At 40.9% G+C, this 20,972-nt stretch overlaps 1 protein-coding gene across 15 annotated transcripts in view; it reads right to left on the bottom strand.

The window, feature by feature from the left end:
- IKZF1 (IKAROS family zinc finger 1) overlaps window positions 1-20,972 on the bottom strand; it is a 73,886-nt gene that overhangs the window by 21,143 nt on the left and 31,771 nt on the right. For 9 of the 15 annotated variants that reach the window (XM_068671061.1, XM_068671063.1, XM_068671060.1 and 6 more), the window contains 2 exons: window positions 3,825-3,884; window positions 1,405-1,665 (listed from right to left, as the gene is read on the bottom strand). The exons of 3 other annotated variants lie outside the window; for them this stretch is intronic. In XM_068671061.1, coding sequence (XP_068527162.1) covers window positions 1,405-1,665; window positions 3,825-3,884 — 321 coding nt within the window. The remainder of the gene's footprint in view (window positions 1-1,404; window positions 1,666-3,824; window positions 3,885-20,972) is intronic. 3 more of the 15 variants (XM_068671065.1, XM_068671064.1, XM_068671068.1) reach the window with 1 other exon arrangement.

Below are 20,972 nucleotides of genomic sequence, written 5' to 3'. Positions count from 1 at the left end.
CTAGGAAGTGCATTGCAGCCTCCCTTCTAGGAACAAATTGTGGCTTTTCCAATAAAGATATGTATCTCCTCTTCCCTGGCTGAAGGATTCATCACACTGAACTGCAGAGTACTGTGAAGCAGGCAAACACAGCACTGCTACCTGTGGATTGCTTCTGAACATGGCTAATCCACGTTAACCCAGGGACAGCACACTTTGAGATCTTGAGCAGTCATAAGTAAAATTGCAGACATCATCACTGGGGGGCTTCAGGGTTCCTCAAGAATCCTCTCCACCAAACTCTGAAGGCTCTTTGCTAATCTCATTCCTTAGCAATTCTGGGGAAACCATTTAAGCATGTTTAGGGGAGATGTGGAGGAAGAAAATATCTGTTTGCTCAACTATTTCAGTGGAATCTAAGCATGCAAAACTGCTGAATAAATAATTATTTGTTTTCAAAGTAACTTGAGCAGCACAACAGTACAGTTTAGCTCTTCTCCTTTGTCTACAGAAGACCTTACAGTTTAGATTGGAAGCCTTGTTTTTATATAGCTTATATCAGGTAAGCTGAGACTCACCCTGGTCTTTTCGTCTTCATTTGTTTCAGCCTCTTCATTTTTTGCAATCTTTGAGACTATTTAGAATTGGAAAATTTAAGCAAGATTCACAGCACTTTGATAATGGAAAGCTATCACTGCAGAGCACAACCTCTTTTACATGTCTATTTTAGTGTCCCAATGGAGACCTTTTAGTCCAGATCTGACCAGTGACAATACTTGCTTTTACTTCATGAAAAGTTTGACAGAAAATTAACTCATTTTTCCCTAAGACTGCCAGTGTAGTTCACTTAAAACTTTATTCTACTTATTCATTTTGCCAATCACTTTCATAATCACCTATCCATAATGAACTTTGCTGCATTATTGGAAACATCAGAACTGTGTCAATTTCAGAGTTGTTCACAATATTTTTCAGCAATTCTTAGAAATTAAACAAGAATTATTTCATTAAAAAAAAAATCTTGAATTTTTTCATATAGCTTCAAACCAAAGAAGCTGTCCTTCAGACATCAATTTTGGTATCAGCATACTGTACAACTGTAAAATTGAATAAATGAAATTATGCCCATTTTCTGTTCTGCTGACAAATCTTGGTTAGTGGTTTTGTTTGTTTGTTTGTTTGTTTGTTTGTTTGTTTTGTTGTTACTGTTTTCCAATTCTAACCCAATAGATGGACTTCTATCAAGAAGAAATCTCGGTCTCTGTGCTGTCCAGAATGCAATAACAAAATAACCAAGTTCCAAATGCCCACCGATGCTGCATTATCTTACAAGAGGAAACGTGCATGATACTCAAAGAAAAAGTCTTAGTTTCTAATATGTGGCCAATTCTTGACAACTAAAGGAAAAACTATGCCAGGCCTTACCAGTGTGGCTTCGTTTGTGAACCATGAGCACATTGGGACCGATGCAAATTATCCCACAGATATCACATTTTAGCTTTCCGTTAGGAAGTCGAATGCCTCCAACTCCTGACATAGCCTTGCTGCCTGGGCCATTGTGTGAGCCATTCATTTTCTCTCCCGAGGTATCAAGCATTCGTAAATCCTCCGCACATTCTTCCCCATTCATTTCACAGGCACGCCCATTCTCTTCATCACTCTGAGTCTCTATTTTAATATTACCGGCTGAAAAAAACAATAGAGGATGCCACTCAGTTTTGTTACAGAACAAATATAGTGGCCAAGAAACAGTCACATCAAAGGAGATAACTTCTACACAGAATGTACAATATACCTGAATAACAACAGCTACAAACATGACTACATTTCTATGTGCCATGTGATGAATTTGCAACACATGGAGCAATGAACAATGAGTATCATCAGTAAGACAAATACAAGACATCCGGGGATCTGGGAACCCAAATAACATTACAAGTCTGTTCCTAGGTCACTTTGAGATTTTTGCATTTGTAATATTCATTTTGACAATTCAGGCTAATTGGAATTAAATTTATAACGAATCCACATCTCATGGAATTGTCCCAAGCAATTGTGAAAATATGTAACATATCAAAGACAATGGATGAAAATGAATCGAAAATGCAACATAATCCATTTGGCAGGAATGTCCTGAGGGCTGTGCTAAATTCAAATACTTGCTTTGTAGGTTTCTATAGGGTAAGCAAGGACAATGTTCACACTGAGGAAAGAGTACAAATACTGATAAATAAATTAGAGTGCAAAACGATGAAAGGACTTTAAGGGCAAGGATTGGCATTATAGGAAATTATAGGAGTGATAATTGTGTTTTAGGATAGCAAGATTAGTGTCACAAAGTAAAAGGAGAGAATCAGCTACAGCCATCAGTTGCTCTGAAAAAACAGCCAAATCAACAAAGATGGGTGGGAGAACTGTTTTGACTTTATTGGACAACTCCTTTGTATTAGAATTCCATAAGTGACAATTGGTTACAACTAGAAGAAAAAGGCAAGTGTAAATTTGGCATAGCCTGACTACATGTGATAGCACATAGGTTGGTAAACTTTATCTGATATAAACACAGTCAAGACTCAAACCTAAATCTTACAGAAAAGGGCCAAGATTTAGATCAGTTAATGGTGTTATTTGTTCCTCTTCTCGCTGCAGGACTGTGTTATCTCTTGTGTAAAATAAACCATCTTTACAGTTAATTCCTTGTTTTTTGATCTGATGATTTCAGTGGAAAAACAGTTCTTCGTTAAGCTCCAAAAGAGCAGTTCATTGCCCCAAATCTTACTTTCCTTTTAGTAAAAAAAAAACATCCTTCACTGAACCTCCAAAAAGGAAAGCATTTGCTGTAGTGGCTAGCTGAGTACATAAGGGGTCTATTTCACCCCATAAAGAACCAGGTCTTTGTCTTTTGTACAGCAGTAGTTACATGGTAGCTTTATTCATAAGTGTTGTTGTAGCAATGACATAACTAAAATATGGGCACTAATTACATCAAAGGTTGAAAGATCTTGAGATTTATTGGAAAATGTAATGTTTGCCAAACTGTCCTCTGTTACATCCTGCAGCCGCCCAGGTCTTCCAATTGGATTGCATGGAAGTGACTGACAATAGTACCTGAATCAAAGCCCTATCAGGGAACATGCTGGGAATAAAAGTGTGCACATTTCTGAGCACTGCTTGACTGGACACCTTTTATAATGTCTGCCATTGTAGGCATTTGAATGTTTTTTTTTTTTTTTTTTTTTTTTTTCAAATACTGCATTTTGAGTAGAAATCATATGCCAGATAGAATGTGCATACCCTAAATAGAAGGATGTCCTTTAAAACTTATGTTCTAAAAAGGGCAATAATTTAGAGGTACATAATAAAATAAAAAATCATTGACAAAACAACGTTGTACAATGACAGCATAAGTGGCTAATCAGAAGCGGTCTGTAGTATTCCACCAAATTAATAGAATACTACCCCATAATGATGTTTTCGCTGTAGTGAGCAGAAGCAATAGAACTATTCACCTTAAGGATATGACAGATTTTTCATAAATCATACACCAATTCTTTTAAGATTAATAATTAGTATGCAAACATGTACATAATAATTTGTGTGTAAATATAATTACAGATGCCTTGCCTGCCAGGAATTTGGAAAAGGTGACTTTTGAAGTAGGCTTTATGTTAAGTTAAAACAGAACATATATGAACAAATCAAAAAAATCAGACTCCTTAAGCCCTTTGATAGCACATGCAGACAAATGTACATTACTGAGAAGTGAAATGACACACAAAATATCATAAAAGTAGGAACTTGATGGAAATGCTCTCTGTAGTAAGCTGAATTTGCAGTATACTTACGGGAAAAAGATTTGGGAATTATTGCATGAAAGTCCCTAAAGCCTTCTGCCCCATATGCAGCTGCAACAAAGAAGGCAAACAGGATGCTGGTTTGTGGTACTGCTAGCAGTAAATGTAAAAGAAGATGGCATTATTGCTATACGAGAAATACCTAGGAGAAAGACAGAGCTATCAGCACAGAAGTAACACAGGTAGTTCAGGACAAAGCAGGAGCAGCATTAGGGCAGCAAGCAGGGGAATTCTGATCTGCCTAAAACAACTCTGGTTTGTAAAAATGCCACATTTTCCAAAGTATCCAACAAGTTTTATCATGTTTTCTAAAAGCATAACCTTTCCTGGGCATTCCCCTTGCTCACAGGTTAACTTCTGCTGAAGTTAAGAGGAATTTTGGCTGAAGTGTCTGGAAAGGGTCAACACAGGAGCAGAGCAACTAACCCAGTCTTCTCCTGGTCCCCAAAGGAACCACAGGCCCCTACAATGCGAGCTTCCTCTCAGGATTATTTCCTTTTTTTTTCCCATCACGCCCTCTTTGTATGCCAGAGATCTCTTTCTTATACGTGCTTCTTTCTAGTCACCACAGTTGTAAAAAGTTAAATTGTATTGTTTTTGTTTTCTCACACCTGATGTTCTTATGTAATGGAAGAAGAGGGAGTTGGATTATATATGTATTATTAGGTAGTGGTATATTTGTTTGTTTTTATTTCTGAGGCTCTCATTGTATCTACAGAAAAGTAGCTGCACATATACACTATACAGTGCATATTATGAGTGCCAAGTGCAAATTAACATGCCCCAGAGCACACTGATACAGGTCATTACTTGACAGTGACAGCGAGATATTGATCCAATCAAACCTCGCTGAAGCTCTCTTGCAGCAGTGCCCCGGGAGCAGCACAGCTACACTGTGCAGCACAGTAATCTGTGTAGACTAGACCTAGCATGCAGGATGTCCCTACAGTTGCACTTGTTTTGGCAGCACATTTTACAAACTTGTTTCTTCAAAGGAGAATTATTGACAAAAGCTCCACCAGTGCAGGAGATGGAATGGGAGAGAGAAAGCACTCCAGCAGAAACACTCAGGATTTTTGTCAAGCCTGACTGAGAAATGGGAAAACAGGCTGCACAGCTTTGTCTGGAGACTTAGACTGAAACCAAACCAAACCAAAACAAAACAAAAATTATTTCTTTTGTGAGAGAGGTTCTGTCTCTCCCTTGTTATCATGGGCAGAATCATTTCTGGGGCACTGATAATGTGACAAATAACTAGGAATCAGATATTTTCAGATGCACATTCAGCATTTGTACAGGTTTCTCAAACAGTTACTCAATATAGTCTTTGTAGAAATCATTTCTGGCACATTCATGACTATCTACACATACATGCAGACACTAATTAGTTCTACAATAAATCATGGTAATATAATTTCTCATTGGCTCTGCCAACACCATTAAGGTATTACTTATCTATTACTTAATCTACGTTAATTTTGTTGGAGATTACCTTAGAAGGCTCTGTGTTTTATTCTCTTTGTACACACTGGTGCAGTTCAGGAGAGTTTAATACGAACACTTTTTTTTGTGCAACGAGCGTAGAGTATCACTGCAGTGTCACTGAACTGACAGGTCTGCCCTCACCTGCCTTTTTACCCATCCATATTGTGGAAAAGCAACCCAAAAGCTGGGCATTGGGTGGGTCTCTTGCACTCTCTGGTGTCTCTTGGGAGCTTCATGTGGGACTTTCTGAAGAACATTTGAACTTTATGTTACAAAGAATGTCCTGCATTGTGTGATTAAAGGTGGTTTATGCAGAAGTCCTTGGAAATGGAACAAAAAAAAAAAAAAAAAAGACGTATCAAGGGGAAGAGGAGTGACAATACGATTAATCTCCCTTTCCAGTTCCAGGCACCTTTTTCTGGGGAAGGGCAGTTTAATGGGCTCTGCAGAGGACTCAGGCTGAGACACTCGGGTGGGCATGGAAGAGGGCAAGGAGCCAGAGTCATGCTTCCCTGGAAAGAGCTGAGCAATGTCAAGAGGGAAGGGGGGCGTTTTGCAATGTGTGAAAGAGTCTGGTAGCAAGGAGAAAGGAGAAACCAAATTGACTTCCCAAGAAACAGGAAGGTTTGGAGGGCAGCTTTTAAAGGACAAGAGTAGCAGGCAACTAGGGATAAGGCATGTGAAGGACTAATGATTTGTTTCCAGCTGACTGACATTTTACCTTCTCTTGTAGTTACAAGACTCCCTCCCAGATGTAAAAGACTTGCAAAGTTTTGTGAGACGAGTTTTAAGCACCTGGGCCAAAATCCCCCTTTAAAGGGGTCATTTACATCCCAGTTTATATTCTTCTCAGCTGGGATTTTTAAAGAAAAAAAACATAATACCTGGCTATCAAAGGAATTCAGGGAGTAACAAAAAAATAAAAATAAAATAGATCATACAGAAGTTTCTGGGGCATATGAAAAATAAAGGTACTGAACTCCCTTTTATTTTTAATGGGATTTAAGTATCTTTAGTACTTTTATCCCAGCTAAGTACTTAACTGCATCCTGTGGCATATAAATGCCTTGAAGAAGTTGTCCTTTAGCCTTTCTTTAAAAATAACCATGATAATCTAATTTTTGGTTATGACATTAGTCCATACAATGTCCTTCACATACTTTGCAGCCAATAGCAGAGAAAATGCATCTTCAAGTTGTTTCAAATAATTTAGGTGCATGTAATTTTTTGTTTGAATGGCTCATTTTTTATTCCAAGACAAGTCAGAAGTATTTTGTTGATGTTAGTTGATGCTTCACGGTAGCTTTAAAGTCCAGCAAGAGTTTTGCATGAAGGCACCACAGCTATTCAAGCAGTAGAAAGGTGAAGCTGCAACAATATTCGGTTGATTTGAACAGTGGATTAGCAATGTTATGGTGAGAAGGAGAAAACCTTTAACACCATCCTTGCTAGCAAATTATAAAAAATGTTGCTAAAAAGGTATAAGTTTAAAAAAGCCTATTAAACCAAAATAAACCACCCCAATACACCAATGTGTCAGCAAAGCAACCAGGATCTCTTCCTGTTTACATAAATGCAAAATATAGATATAAAAGAATATTGCAAGCAATTCCACCTGTTATTTCTACTATAAGGCATAACAGCTACTCTGCTTTGTTTCGGAGCACCAAACCCTAGTATGTAGCTATGACCTGAAATCCAAACCTTCCCCTTTTCTTTTCACATCATGGTCATTTTCTGTGGCATCAGTTCCGTTCTCACAACCGAAAGGCTCTGCAGGTGGAGGATGCCATTCTCAGAAATACAAGACACACAAGCAGGTTGTTTGTCCTCAGAATATTTAAGGATTCAGTTCTTACTAGCTAGGCTTGACAACCAAAAAGACAGATTCTTTAACTTAAATTGTGTTTCCATTAATAGTATCTTTCCCTGATGAGCTTCTGAAGTGACACGAAGAATCATGTAGCTGTATAAAATGACAACGAAAGGCCTGAGCAGAGCAATCACAATGAGCTATGTAATGGTCTCAGCCCTTCTTCAGTGAAATTCAGAAGACACAGAATAGCTGGGACTGATCACAAGTAAATAGATATTCAACTTCAGGAAAAGGGGATATATCCAGGTGCTGTTAGAAATGACTGTTTTGCCCAATCCTTTGTACATAGGGCACTGCACCGTCCAGTTTTATCAGGCATTTGCGGTACCTGCACATGAGAAACCAGCTCAGAAAAGCCTAAAAGGTTAGAGCCTACAATGTGACGTAATTGCTATGTACAAGAAGAAACTAATCAGTAAATAAAACAGGCTGCATGCAGCCCATGTTGCACATGTCTCATGTTGCAGGGTGTCCATTAAAAAAGGATCGAGCATTTGTGGTGTCATGAGACATGAGACCACTAAGACAGAGGGAGGCGAACGCCCAAGGCTGGTGAGGAAGCCCAGCAATACGGCATTGCAGGCACCTTATCGCTTTGCTTGAGCGCGCCGCGTTCTTTACCACAGGCTGCGAGGGGGAGACAGATAAAAATTATGGCTTTTTTAATGAGAAGCTCTCAGCTGGATTTTTAAAGAGAAACAAAAATAACAGAAAGAAGTGTAACAGCATGAACTGCTGGGGCACACCTGTAGGCACGGCAGACTGGGCACAGCGGATAAGAAGTTTGCCCTGGCGGGGTCAGAGCTGCCCCTCCTTTGACACCAAGTGCCAATCTGCTGCCGGCAGCCTATTTCTCCCTTACTCTAATTTTGGCTTTCAATCAAACGTATATTATTCCAGAAAGACAGGCGCCCTCAGATAAGCTATCTCCTTCAGGACAACCAGCGTGAGGCGCTCCACCCACCTCATGCCTGCCGTGGCCATTTTCCTCTCATGGCTGCATGGTGGGAGGCTCCCAGCCTGCCCATGCCAGCACCCATGCACATGCCCGTCTGCCTCTGTGGCTCGGCTGCAGCAGCACAGCAAGCAGATCGACCCAGTACTCTGGAGCTGAAAGGAATGCAAGCAAGCAAACAAAATAACCGACAAATATTTCCTCTCTAGGTTCACAAAGAAGCAACTCTTGCTCCGCGGTGCAGACTTACAGTAATCGCCAGTTGGTTACCTATGGGGATCCTCTAACGTACCAGCAAAGATGGAGAGGTTGAAGGCAGATTCAAGTAATGATCCTGAAATCTACTCACACACTTGAAGCTAGCTGCTTTTGAAAGTGAACTGGTGTTTCAGCAGGAAACGATCTGTAACCAGTCCAAGGCTCCGATCTAGTTCATATTCATCGTCTTTATCATGCTACTCGCTGGTACATTTTGTACTGGCTTCAAGCTGTTTTTTCAAAGAACTGGTTACAACTACCTGGCTGCTTGGTGTTCATCTGAATTACCAGTGAAATGAAGTTAAGAGAGAAAGAGCATTATCATGAAAAGACATGCTAAACCTATTTCTCAAGTTCCACACATAGTGTAACCCATGCTTCCTCTACAGGGACTGCTCCTTGTCTTTTGCTGGCCGCGTGATAGAGAAGCTAAGGAAACTGCTAGAGGCTTGCTGGTAACAGAATTTCTTGACACTTTTCTGTTTTGAGAAGTAAGCTGGGAAGATTTTCAAACTGGAGAGAAAGGTTTGCCGACAAATTACGGCAAGAACAGAGCTTCTCATCCTCAAGAACTTTATGTCTTCTGCTTCCATCAGACTTTTTTATGTGGGCATTAAAAGATGAGGAAGTAGCAAAAGGGCATTTAGCAAGAAATTTTTAAAAAGCCAAGTAACCTCAAGTAACTATACACAACAGTGAGGTAAAAACACTGCCTTATATGAAAATATTCCTGGCTCACATGGGTATATTTGTGCGGAAACTCATGCTTATGTGCTGAGTCTGGCACTGTCAAAGGCTGCATTCACCAGAAACCCTATAAACATTGCAGCTTGCGCTCTTCCCAACACAGCAGCAGTCGTCCAGGGGAAGCAAAGCCAAAGACATTTGATAATTTAGTATTTGCAAGGTATCCCCCTTCTCTAATCCTTCCACAAGGCATGTTTTTGTAATATTAATGAGTGTTAACTTGCCCTCAACTAATGCAACAAAACTCTAGCTGATGGAAGTTGCACGTGGTAGAGTGGGAGAAGGTGAAAACAAGAGTTTGGCAATTACAGGCCCCTTATAGCTCATGCAGAGTGTGCACCTGCAAATAACAGCATTTTGGAGGAGTGGCTAAGACAAGATTCAACAAGGAGACAGAAGAAACTCCTTTCAGATGGCTAGAGTCTTACATGAAGCCATGCGGTCATCACTGGAATTCATCCTTACTGTGCTACAAAGCCAAAGCACAGGGCTTAAATGCAGAAATACAGGGATCAAAGTATGGGGTCAGTTATGTACAAGTGTTGTGAACACCAGTCAGAGGGGGAATTTTAAGCCTGTCCAAGCAAGAGAAAACTTTTTGAAACCTGAACGTGTACAGAGGATATTGGTCAGACCTATGCCAGATGAAGATGGCAGTTGCTACCCTGCAGAAGAAAGCTACTGCTTAGAAGCAAAGAGGTGTCTGTCCTTGGATCTGTGGTAGTAATGGAAGGACACAGCTCATGGGCTTGCTGTACAGCTGGTGTGGTGTGCGGGTGCACAGGGATGGGGAAGGAGAACTGTTTTGTATATTGCTTCAGAGCACCTACATTTGCCTTGCCCTACATGCAAAACTAGCCCTTGCAAACCTTCCCCTTTTCATGCTCTAGCTCAGTGAACTGAATCTACAATCTTTCATGCTGTCCCTGGAGTGGCACAGATCCACACTGGCTCGGGATCTGGCCCTGTAAGTCCATCCATTTGAACATTTATGCTATGCCTTCTCGGCCAGAGAGACAAACACAGGGACTTTTACCAGGGATTATTTAGGTACCATGATGATGCCCTGAGCACTATTTTACCAAGTGTTGATAGTTCCTCAGCTGTCAAAGGGTTAGTAGATCTAAAATTAGACCAAGCAGCTGTGTTTAGGTTTGGGGAGGTGCCTATGGGTGCTCTGCCAATGCTGTGCATTGTCAGTCTCCTCTTTTGAGAAGAGGTCTGAGGTTGAAATGGAGAAGAATCTTGCCATTTCAGCACTTGAGACAAATTTTATGACAATTTTATTGAATGATCAACTGTCAAAATAAATTCCATAACAGGTTCCTCTGTATCTCCCTCCCTCACCAGAAAGTGAAAAAAGCAGGGATACTAGTATTTTATTCTAGATTAAAGAAGATTAAATGTAGTAATCACAATCCAGTAGTAAAGCAGATGATCATGACTCTAAAAAGAAGGTAATACTGAGGTGGCCTACTTTAGACCTGCTGCTCCTGAGAGCTCAGTTATTTTTCTAGAAGTATTTATTTGATGCTGTTTTTTCTTTTCTTGTTGTAGAAATATTGCCAGAAGGTTTTGCAATGTAGACTGCTGTTTACCTGATCACTCATCAATCCACTGAAATAAAATCCTAGTCTACATCTGGGGAAGAAGCAGGAACTGTTCTATAGAAATCCTAAAGAAGTTATCTGAATATCTAATGAAAGAAGTTATATGAATATCTAATGGTGAATCACACCGGATAGATATTGAGGAGAAAAATGTCAGGACGAAATTGACTCTTTCTCATCACATATTACAGTGAATGCTTTGTCACTGGATCTGTGGTGAGTCCCCTCCAGGCAATCAGTCCTCCATGCTGACTGGTAAGGAACTCCCAATGATGTGGGGAGACTCTGAAGAGCTGACATATCTGGATCATTCTGGAAGTCTGCAGACTCTGTTCAGTCCAATTTTTTTTGAGAGATTTCTTGTCTTTCCTCATTTCCTTGGCCATTTTTCATGTCTGCTGTTTAGTTGCTTTTACCTCAGCAAAAACAGCCTCCTTGCCTTCCTTCTCTGCACAGAATCCAACCTTAACCACATTAGCACTGTGATAAGTTATCCTTGACATAATTTTCCCTTTTGTGAGACATCCAACACTTGCAATGTTGTATACTGTTTCCTGGGGTCTCTGAACACAGTGCTAAGAGGAAAACCTAAATTTCAATAGCTTTCTGTAACAACTGACTCAAAAACAAGGACAGATTTTTCCAAAAATCCCAGTTTCTTGGAAAAAAAAAAAAAAGAAAAAAAATACACATGCAAATGAGATCAGAAGGAATTCTCACAACTACAGCATTTAGATACAGGGGGGCATAACTTCATTCATGGCAAGTGCCCATAATTCCACTGAAGTCATTAGTGGTGGAGATACGTAATTAATGCTCACAGATGGCAAAAAGTCCTGTGAAACTCTTCTAATTTCACTGAGGCCATAAGTAAGCCATGAGGAGTTTAGTGAGGCTGCTCTGCCCTAAAAATGGTTCAGGAAGGAAATCAGACTCAAAGTGGGCCAAGCTTGTGGCAACTTTCTAGCTCTCATCTCCAAGTGCACCTCAGCTGCCATTTGAAACTACTGAACTTAGAGGAGTCCCTATTCCTGTCCTGATGGGTATTTCCAAAATCAGAAGGAAATCATGCCACAGAAGGGTGCTCCAAGCTGAGGTTGGGTGCAGGTATTATCATGCCTCCAGATGAGAAAGGCCATGTGGCCCAGCTTCCTCAAACCCTGAACAAATCTTTAGCAATGCTTAAGGCTGATGAATGTAGAAAAAATGTTTTAAAAATATTTTCTGTTCTCTCGAACGAGTAATCTGACATTTGAAACTCGCTGGAAACACAGTCAAGATCACAATCTTCAAACAGTCAGAAACAATCACCATACTGAGTGTCAGTATCTTACATCAAAATGCAACCGTTTTCTTCACATGGATAGATCAGCAAAGCATCTAAGCCAACATGTTGCTGGCAGAGCTTCAAGGGAAAAGGCTTACAAAATAATAGTTGTTGAATTAAATGATCTTCAGTAGAACCACTTTTACACTACATTTTCATAAATAGCTCCAAACAGCCTACTATGGTCAGGTGAAACCTACATAGCAGACCACAGAATTCTTTCATCAAGGCCTTCACTTCTGGCTGTAGTACAGAGTAACCTATTATGATTTAAATGTTGCTTGGATTTCTCCAAACTCTTCCACTCATTTCAATACACCTACTTTTTTTTTTTTTTTTTTAAACAAAACAAAACAAACAAACAAAAATAAACATTTGCCTATCAACAAAAGATTTTTACAAGAGCAACTAATGCTTTGAGGCTCTCTGAATTGAGGCACTAACAAAATGAGATTATCAGAAGACACAGATCAGCCTGGAAAACACTGTTCACTGAGAAGTAAGACCACTATCTCAAGTTCCATATCTAAATTCTGGGCATCTAGTCACCTCTGAAAACCAGACCACCCTCTGCTTAGCATGCATGTGCAGGCAGGCATGTGTTAGCCTCTCACAAACTCTTTGCCGTGACCTCTAAGTTGATCAATGAAGAAGTAGTTAACAAAAGGGACACGTATTGACATATCCTGGTTTCAGAGCTCCAGAGCTGGCTCAGGCCTTGCTTCCTAATCTGCAGCAGAAGGAGGCCATCAAACCCCTATTCTACCACAGCACCCTACAGAGTGCAAGCAACTGTGCAGCAGTGGGGAGCAATTTGGAAGTATCTAAATTATTTGGAAGTTCAAGTCTCCTTGACTTATAGTAGTATTTAGACTTTTAAGACAACCTGAGCTTTTCATGGGGGGTGGAGAAATAAGAAACCCACACTAAGAATGCTGTTGAACTTGAGTCCAATCGCAGCCATAGATGAGAAACATCACAGCTTCCCCCTTGTCCGGCTTAACAGGAAACCTCTATCTGCTGTTCCTCTAACTCCTTCCACAAACACACTGAGCAGTCTGGACATATTACCCATTTCCTCCCAACCCACAGTTGTTTATCTCCCTAGCATCTGTCATGGCCTAGAAGTTTGGAGCAAGTCCTACACCAGTTGCTACGATGCAAAATCATAACAACCAAGCTGAAAGGCTTCTAGAAAATTCCACAATAAATAAACAAATAAATAAAAACAGAGAAGAAATACATACTTCCGATTGATGGCTGCCCTAGGAAGTAGCTGGAGCAAAGACTGAGGGGATATTTTCCCAGTTGCGTGATGTCTCAAGAGAGCTACAGCACCTCCTCATTCTCACCCATGGCCTCTTCCAAAGCCTTATTTCACACATACATGTACAGGTACTAATATGATTTTTTTCCTGTGGGGTTCTGTTATTTTTGTTGTTGAAAGGGCAAGGCTATGAGTTCTGCACACAAGAGGCCTAGAGGTCTGCTAAGCTTTTGTTTCTTACTCCACACCAAAGTTCAGAAACACATCAGGACTTTAACTTTTCTATTGCAGCAGTATCATGGGAGACCCTTAAACTGGGACAGACTGCCATCTCTTCTTTCATTCAAGGAAATGGTGATTATTCAGTTTGGGATTATCTTAAACTATATGGAAAGCCATTATCCCAAGTTCCTGAGCCAGCAGCCTCATGACTTTCTGTCATTTCTCTTGCCTATTTATAGATCTTTCCCTTCTTTCCCTTGGCCCCCACTCCTCCCTCTCCACCCTGACCTGCTTCTGCACACTCCCGGAGGTGAAACCAAATAGCTGCAATTGTGACACTGCAGTTTGTGTGTCATATTGTAACTGGGTTTCCACATCCTCCTTGCTCTGTTGTAAAAGAGCTTGAAGAGGAAGAAGTGCAAATAATGAAATATAGGAAAGCAGGAAAAGAGGAAGCAGCCGAGAGACAGCAGCCCAACTGAAATGCTAAGAATTATGGAGAAGTGACAGAAAGGGAAGCACAGACCAGGAATTATACTTGGTGGCTTAGCAGAAAATAAATAAATAATAAAATACATAGGCTTAGCTTTTTCTGCCTCTCCAGCAATCTTCTAGATTACTACTCCCATCTGACTTTCACTCACTTGACCTGTATTCCCCTTTCCACCTACTTTAAGACAGTTACTGAAGTGCGCTGCTCTCTATGCAGCAAGGCTGCACCAACCCTTAACCTAGAAACCCCTCCTTGCCTTCATATAAAGCAGGTGGATGGACTCAAATCCTTCTAAAGAAGAAAAGAGGTAAATCCAACATGAGCGTCTCAGGATGCTTCAGGGTGAGTGTGCTTGATTAGGCAATGGTCTTATTTGCTGAGGGTAGCCACGCAGGACAGAGTGATGGAAGAGTACAGAAGGAAATTAGCTAAAGAAGAGTATGAATTGCCTAACCGGGCAATCCTGCCCGATTGCCAGTGGATGGAGCAGACAGCTTAGGAAGTCCTTCCACTGAGAGCATGTGCCGTTCTGTCCTGCTGCTTCAGAATGAAACTCGTCTGGAGCAGAATGCGTTTAAAATTCACATGCAGAATTTTCTCTTCTCCATTTGCAGGCAAAAGAGTCACAAAGCAGAATGTGAACCTCTTTAAGAACAGAACAGGACCAAGCTTTATACACTCCCTCACTCTCAGTGCTTTTTCAGTGAGAATTAGTCTGATAAAGGGCTGAGTAAAAAGTAAAACTTGAGAAATGACCCTCTATATATATCACAGCCCTTATAGTTACGCATCCCTTTTGAGTCAAGCTCCACTCTTTATGTTATCCGGCGGCTAACTGAATTTTGTAGTTTCTCAGGAAGATAGTGGTGAAATCCTGTATGTAAATGAAGACAGGAGTGTTACACAAAGGTGTACTGCGGTATAATTATTTGTTCATCGCTGCGTGAAAGCTACCCTGTTGGAAGAGCTCGTTCAAAACCATTTGTGGCTATTCCCCCACAAAGGAGGCTGTCAGGAGGTGATAAGAAATGGGTATTAGTGAGGCTTCACTTTCTTTGAAACACTCTTGCACAGAGAGCACCAGCAGGCTCTGATATTTTCCCTACTGTTTATCTGTGAATTAGGAAATACATTCTGGGCCACTCAATCAGTATTGAGTTCCTCAGCTAACGTTAATATATTTTGGGATGTGCAGGAAAGAGAAGAGAGGAATTTAACCGTGTATGAAGGAGTTAGCTTCTGAAGAATGGCAGCATTTCCTGAGATGTTATGGGAGAGAAGTACGAGCATTGTGAAGGTTTTGCCTGCCTTGTCTTATCTGTTACAGGGAAGGGCTGATGCGTATTTTGGGTGTGATGGCCATGACCTGACTGCTCCTGGCTTTAGTCTGGTTTTAACTTCAGTGGAGATCTTTACTCTTGATTTAGTTCGGCATTTCCAAAGACAAAAATCAGTCACGCAGCTGTGCAAGAATCAAGACCCTGCCAAGTCAAAAGAGTACTGTGAGAGAGAACGTAGCTATGGATGTTCTCCACAGCAAATGGATGCAATTTTTCTGTTTGATTTTGGATGAGAAGCGGCAAGTGAAAGAGGGAGAAGCATGATTATTTTCCTGTCAGGACAGTCATAATGCTACTAACTGTTAAATCAGGACAGTGGGAAACAACTAAGCATTAGCTTCTACTGCAGTTCTAGCCATAAGGAAAGGCATGAGCAGTTTGCTTGGTTAAGGAGCAATACCACAAGGGGATTTTTATGCTGATGTAAACTTGGAAAAAAGAGAACATTAAGTAGCAACAGAAATGGGCAATACTTGGTCCAGAACTATTCTCAGTTTCTCATTGAATATAAATAGTACCTTTAATAGTTACCTTCCTCACAAGCAGCAAGTTTCTGCTTCAGCCTACAGAAAATCTGATAAGAAACAAAATAGTATGTCCCCAAAGATGGACAGGGCACTGGATTGAGACTCAGGAAATCTAGGTTTAATTCCTAGCTCAGCCACAGACTTCCTGTGTGGCCATGGGAAAGGCACTTAATCCATCATGTGCCCTTACTTCCCTATCTGGACATTTTTCAACTCTTTTTTAATGGCGATGTGACTTTTTTTTTTTTTTTTTTTTTTTTTTTTTTTTTTTTTTAATAATGGTGAAACACAAAAGTTATATTACTGTCTGGAGTGATTCCTATATCTGGGTACATGCCTTACAAGTGTCCTAACACGTGAGGCTGAAATCTGTCCACGCACCAGTCACCCTCCTGGCACGTGTCCCGCGGGAGGCAACTAGGGACCGACCACAGGACAGACAGCAGGGGTAGCTAGACAGGCTGTACCACTTAGGTATTGCAAAAATACACTGATAATCTGTGACATGTCCCACAGAATTACACTTCAGTAGGAAGCTTTTTATTGTCCAGCCTAATAAACCTTGGTTATATCTATAAAAAATTGGAGATCCTCTTAACTGGGATTGCTCCAGGTCAAAAAGCAGGGTTTTTCTTCCCTAGACTATTGATACAGGAGCAGGTAAGGAACTGTAACTTTCCTCAGCTGGCCTGTTCCTATGCTATCTCTCTGTTCAGAGAGAGATGTGAAAGTCCCAAAGTCTACTTCAGGAAAAAAATGGTGCAAGCTGTTTAAAATATCCAGAACAGTTTAAAATTTCCCACTACCCTGCAACCAGCATGGCAGAAGATACGAGTGGCTTGAGAAAAGAAATGAGAGGGGCTCAGCCTGGGCCTTTATTGTAGGAAATGACTAAATACTGAAAACTGTGCCATCTCCAGTTCAGATTTGTAGTGCTTCTCATACATCTTCAGTTACGAGGTGTGAAATCTCATTCCAAAAACAAACTGCTGGAGTATTTTTCTGTAATGCAAAAGATCTTCAGAAGTATCTCAGCAAAAAGAAAAGCCTGGATAAGAGTATGGATTTGAACCCCTGAAAGTTAAGACAGTTTGGGCATAAATCCAAGATTTACCTTCACCTGCTCATCCTACAGAATCGGCCTCATTCACTCTCCTCTCACATCAGCATTAGACTGCAATTCCATTCACTGCCCTGCCATAGGCTCTTGCCCATACAAATCAGACACAGAGCTGGAAATCACCCCCCCTTTTTTTCCAGAAGTTCAAGTGATGTTGTATGTTGTTCTTCTGTACTAAGTTCTAGATCAGTCAGGAGTCAGGAAATTAATGATTTCACGATTTCCAAAACGATCTAATCACTTGCTGCCAATATATTTTTTTGCCCTCGTGTAACATCACAAAATCCTTAATTTATTTATATTTACCTGTTTTATACTTTTTGATCTCACTTTCCAAGTTAAGGAGACATTGTTAAAATGAATCTGAGTACTTTGAACACTTTATGCCAAACCAATTCCACTGCACACTGGAAGAAGACACTAAACTATTTTTCTGCAACTAACAAAAACAAACAAATTTGCCCTGTGGTCTCCAGAATACTCTTTATGTTATATATTCTACATCACAGTTTATTATATTTTATTGTGTCCTGCTCCTAGGAAATAGGAGACTTAATTAATCACTGATGATAGCCTTAACTAGATTGTTGCAAGCTCTTTGGGGCATGCTGTTTGTGTTTGTGCGGTGTCTAGAGAAGCATAGCACTGATTCCTTTTCTAGAAACCCTATGTTACAACGCAAATTCATAGATAAAAGCAAAACAATCAGAGAAATACCAGTAGAAACACTCAAAGCTCAATTCATCCCCTGTTCCCTTTTCTTGGATAAAAAATAAGAGTGATTTTTTCCAGCTAATATGAACACAGGACAAGCAATTATACACAATTAGAATAAGATCTGTGCTGTGAAAATTGGTGCCAGGCATTCAGCAAGTGTTCAAAATTTTGCCTCCTGTAAGTGTTTGTGATCTACTCAGACTATCAGCCTTGGCATTTCTTGCCCTCTCAGCATTTAGAGTTATTTGAAAGTATCTAGCAGGCAGAGTTTTGTCAAACTTACTCTCTGCTTTTGGTTGCATGTCCTAGACAGTGTAAGTGCCCTTTACTTGGAGGACTCTGCCTCTTTTGAAAGCACCTGCTCAGTTTATGCTTAAAAGTCTTTCCAAATATTTCAAAAGAACACACATTGTTCTGCATTTTTTACCAAACACAAAAGCTTCTAAGAGTATCTGTTACAAGTTTTCTGCTGTGCACCTGTATATTTCATGCAGCCACATTTATCTGCTGGTGACGGAGCCTATTAAAGTGCCAAATAGGGATGGTTTTTAGACAGGCAAAACTCTGCAGTTCTGACTCTGCAAGCATCTAAATGTATGTGTGTGTATGTGTGTGTGTGTCTGTGTGTTTAAAGGAACAACACTGAACTCAAAACCTAAGAACTGGTAAGACTCAAAATTATATTCTTGCTGAATATAATTTACACAGAATTTGATCATTCTGATAGCACTACTCACACAGTGACTAGTTTCTCTCTAAAGCTGTGTCTCTAAGTTCATTCCCATGTTTGGTGTCAATAAAATAAAAATCCTAGGCTGTTAGGCATGTGAAAAATCACCTAATGTGCTACTACACACTAGGAAACCTCCTTCTTTCCCATAGACTACCATATTGCAACTATTTGTTGCTGCCAAGCTGGAGAGACTGCTCCAATACTACTCAGTCCAGGTTTCACAATGTACCTAAATTTCATGCTAACACCCAGACTGTGTGGCCAGACTAAGAGTGAGGCAAATGGAAAAGGTGAAAAACCTGTTCACCTTTGAGGTGCAAGGCACCTCTAGAGAAGCTGTTATTTCTTATTAGCTAAAGCATACTTTGATATCTGTGTTCTGTCTGCGCTGCACTGTGGAGTACAGTGTGAGGTCCAGAAAGCAAACTTAATCCTGCAAACTTCACCGCCTGTGAACACATACATCTGAAATTATAAGATGGCTTACCGGGTCATACAGGCTAAACCAGGTCACTGCCAGGCAAGTGTGCAGGCTTGGCCTTTAGAAAATAAGTCATTAACTGGTAAACTGGTCAGCAAGCAGAAACAAAATATTGGACCAACCAGTTCATTTGGTTGCCCCTTGTCTCAGCAGTACTGAGAACTCTCCTGGCCACCAGGACACATGCAGCTGGCCTCATCCACAGCTGCATGTTCCCTTTACTGAAAGGTTCCATTGAGTCCCAGAAGAGCTGATGTGAGCCATGGGCTCATGCCTCCAGGGTGACATGCTTCTTGAGTGCTTGTAGAAGAGAACGTTAAAAGTTTCATTTTCTGTTGTCATCTTTTTATCGAATGAATGCACAGTGGCTGTTAGCAGCACAGGACCGTGGTATGCTGCGGCAAACCTTCCCAGCAAGTCTTGTGAAATTTGTTTCTGCTGATGCAAATGTGCTACTTGCTAGAGCTCCACGTTGCTATCTGATGAACTCCCATCCCAGGCCCGAACATGAAAAATGCAACCCACAGCCCAGAACGTGTGGATCACTGTGTTCTCAGGAAGTATGCAAGTAACATAACTATCTGTGCTCTGTCTCACTGAGGGTAAAAGAGAGGGGTGAAAAAACAACAAACATTGTATGGCAAACAGCAGTCCTCACTGAGGTAGGCTGGAGGCTGCATTTTGCTCAACCAGCCTAGTCCTTGTGAGGAGGGGTCATATTCTCCCCAAAACGTGCATAAGGAGATTCCCTGAACATCACTTGCTTTCTGGGATGGGGGAGTGGAAGGGTCCATCACTACATCTGTTACAGTTGTTCTTTTAATCGTGCTTTCATACTCATTTGCTCAATTAGCTACTGAAATATCTCTAAGAAAGTTATCGAGTTAGGCATGCATCAGCTTTTAGTGGAAAGCTGTATCTCAAACAAGAGATAAGAGATACTCTATCAGCTTTTTCCATGTAATTGTTTCAACATGTCAGTCTATCCTTCTGTTTTGAGGACCAGATGTCTCCCAAAGCTTCACTGTGCAAAGCTAAATTTAGGACTGTAAAAGAATCTTCTGAGGAAACCACTTCATCAGCTTAGTCCTCACTCTCCATTACAGACTCCATCTGATGGACACTGGTGGAAATTAAGTGAATAAAATATCTTAACAAGTGAATGAACAGCACTTAAACTGATGCCAACCAGAGGTGACTGAGCTGGTGAATGACTATTCACATCAGGAGAGCTTGCAGGGCTTGAGGGGGTTTATGGGGACAGGGCTCTGTACTTTGCCTTTTCCTCAGAGAGGAAGGCAAAGGAAACTCCTTGGCCTCTTCTCAGGAGAGATGAGGAGCCATCTCTCTCTTGGAGCAATGTTACCTGCAGGAAACTCTCTCCCAGGACCCTGGAGCCCTTGGTTGCTTCCCACTGCATGTCCCCTTGTGAGCATCAGCATGACAGGGCGGCTGCCAGCCTCCTGTCATGACCTCCTGTGCTGCAAGGAGACAACCCCAAGAGCCTATGTATGCCTTCACCTGCCGAGCAAGGAGCACAGTATGGAAAGACGAAAAGCCACCTCCTTCATCTTAACCTCACTGGGCTCAGCCGTGTCATGCACATGCTCTGCAGGGCACCACCTGCAAGGCGAGGAGCGGAGAGAAAGGATGAAGATGGAGCACGACTCTCCCTCTCCTCTTCCCAGCTCCTCTCTTCATTAACTTCTTGGTGGCCCAAAACATCCACCTCACAGTAGAGAGGCTCCTAGGCTCTGTAGAGACTGCAAAAGCCACAATGGGTACAAATGTATCTTCCTCAGCTGCTGCCCACTTCCCGAGTGGAATTTACACTTGGGTTTCTTACAGGGATACAGACGAGTTAGTAGGAACTAACATATTCCTCTTTTTTTGTTACGTGCATTTATTTTTTTTTTTTCAGAGTGTATGTTTGATAGTTTTTTTCATTTCCCCTGTAAAAAGAATGAAAAGCTCAGCTTTC

The sequence above is a fragment of the Anas acuta genome, chromosome 2 (assembly GCF_963932015.1).
Source record: "Anas acuta chromosome 2, bAnaAcu1.1, whole genome shotgun sequence".
In the NCBI taxonomy this organism is placed as follows: domain Eukaryota; kingdom Metazoa; phylum Chordata; class Aves; order Anseriformes; family Anatidae; genus Anas; species Anas acuta.
This window is presented reverse-complemented; position numbering and strand designations above follow the sequence as displayed.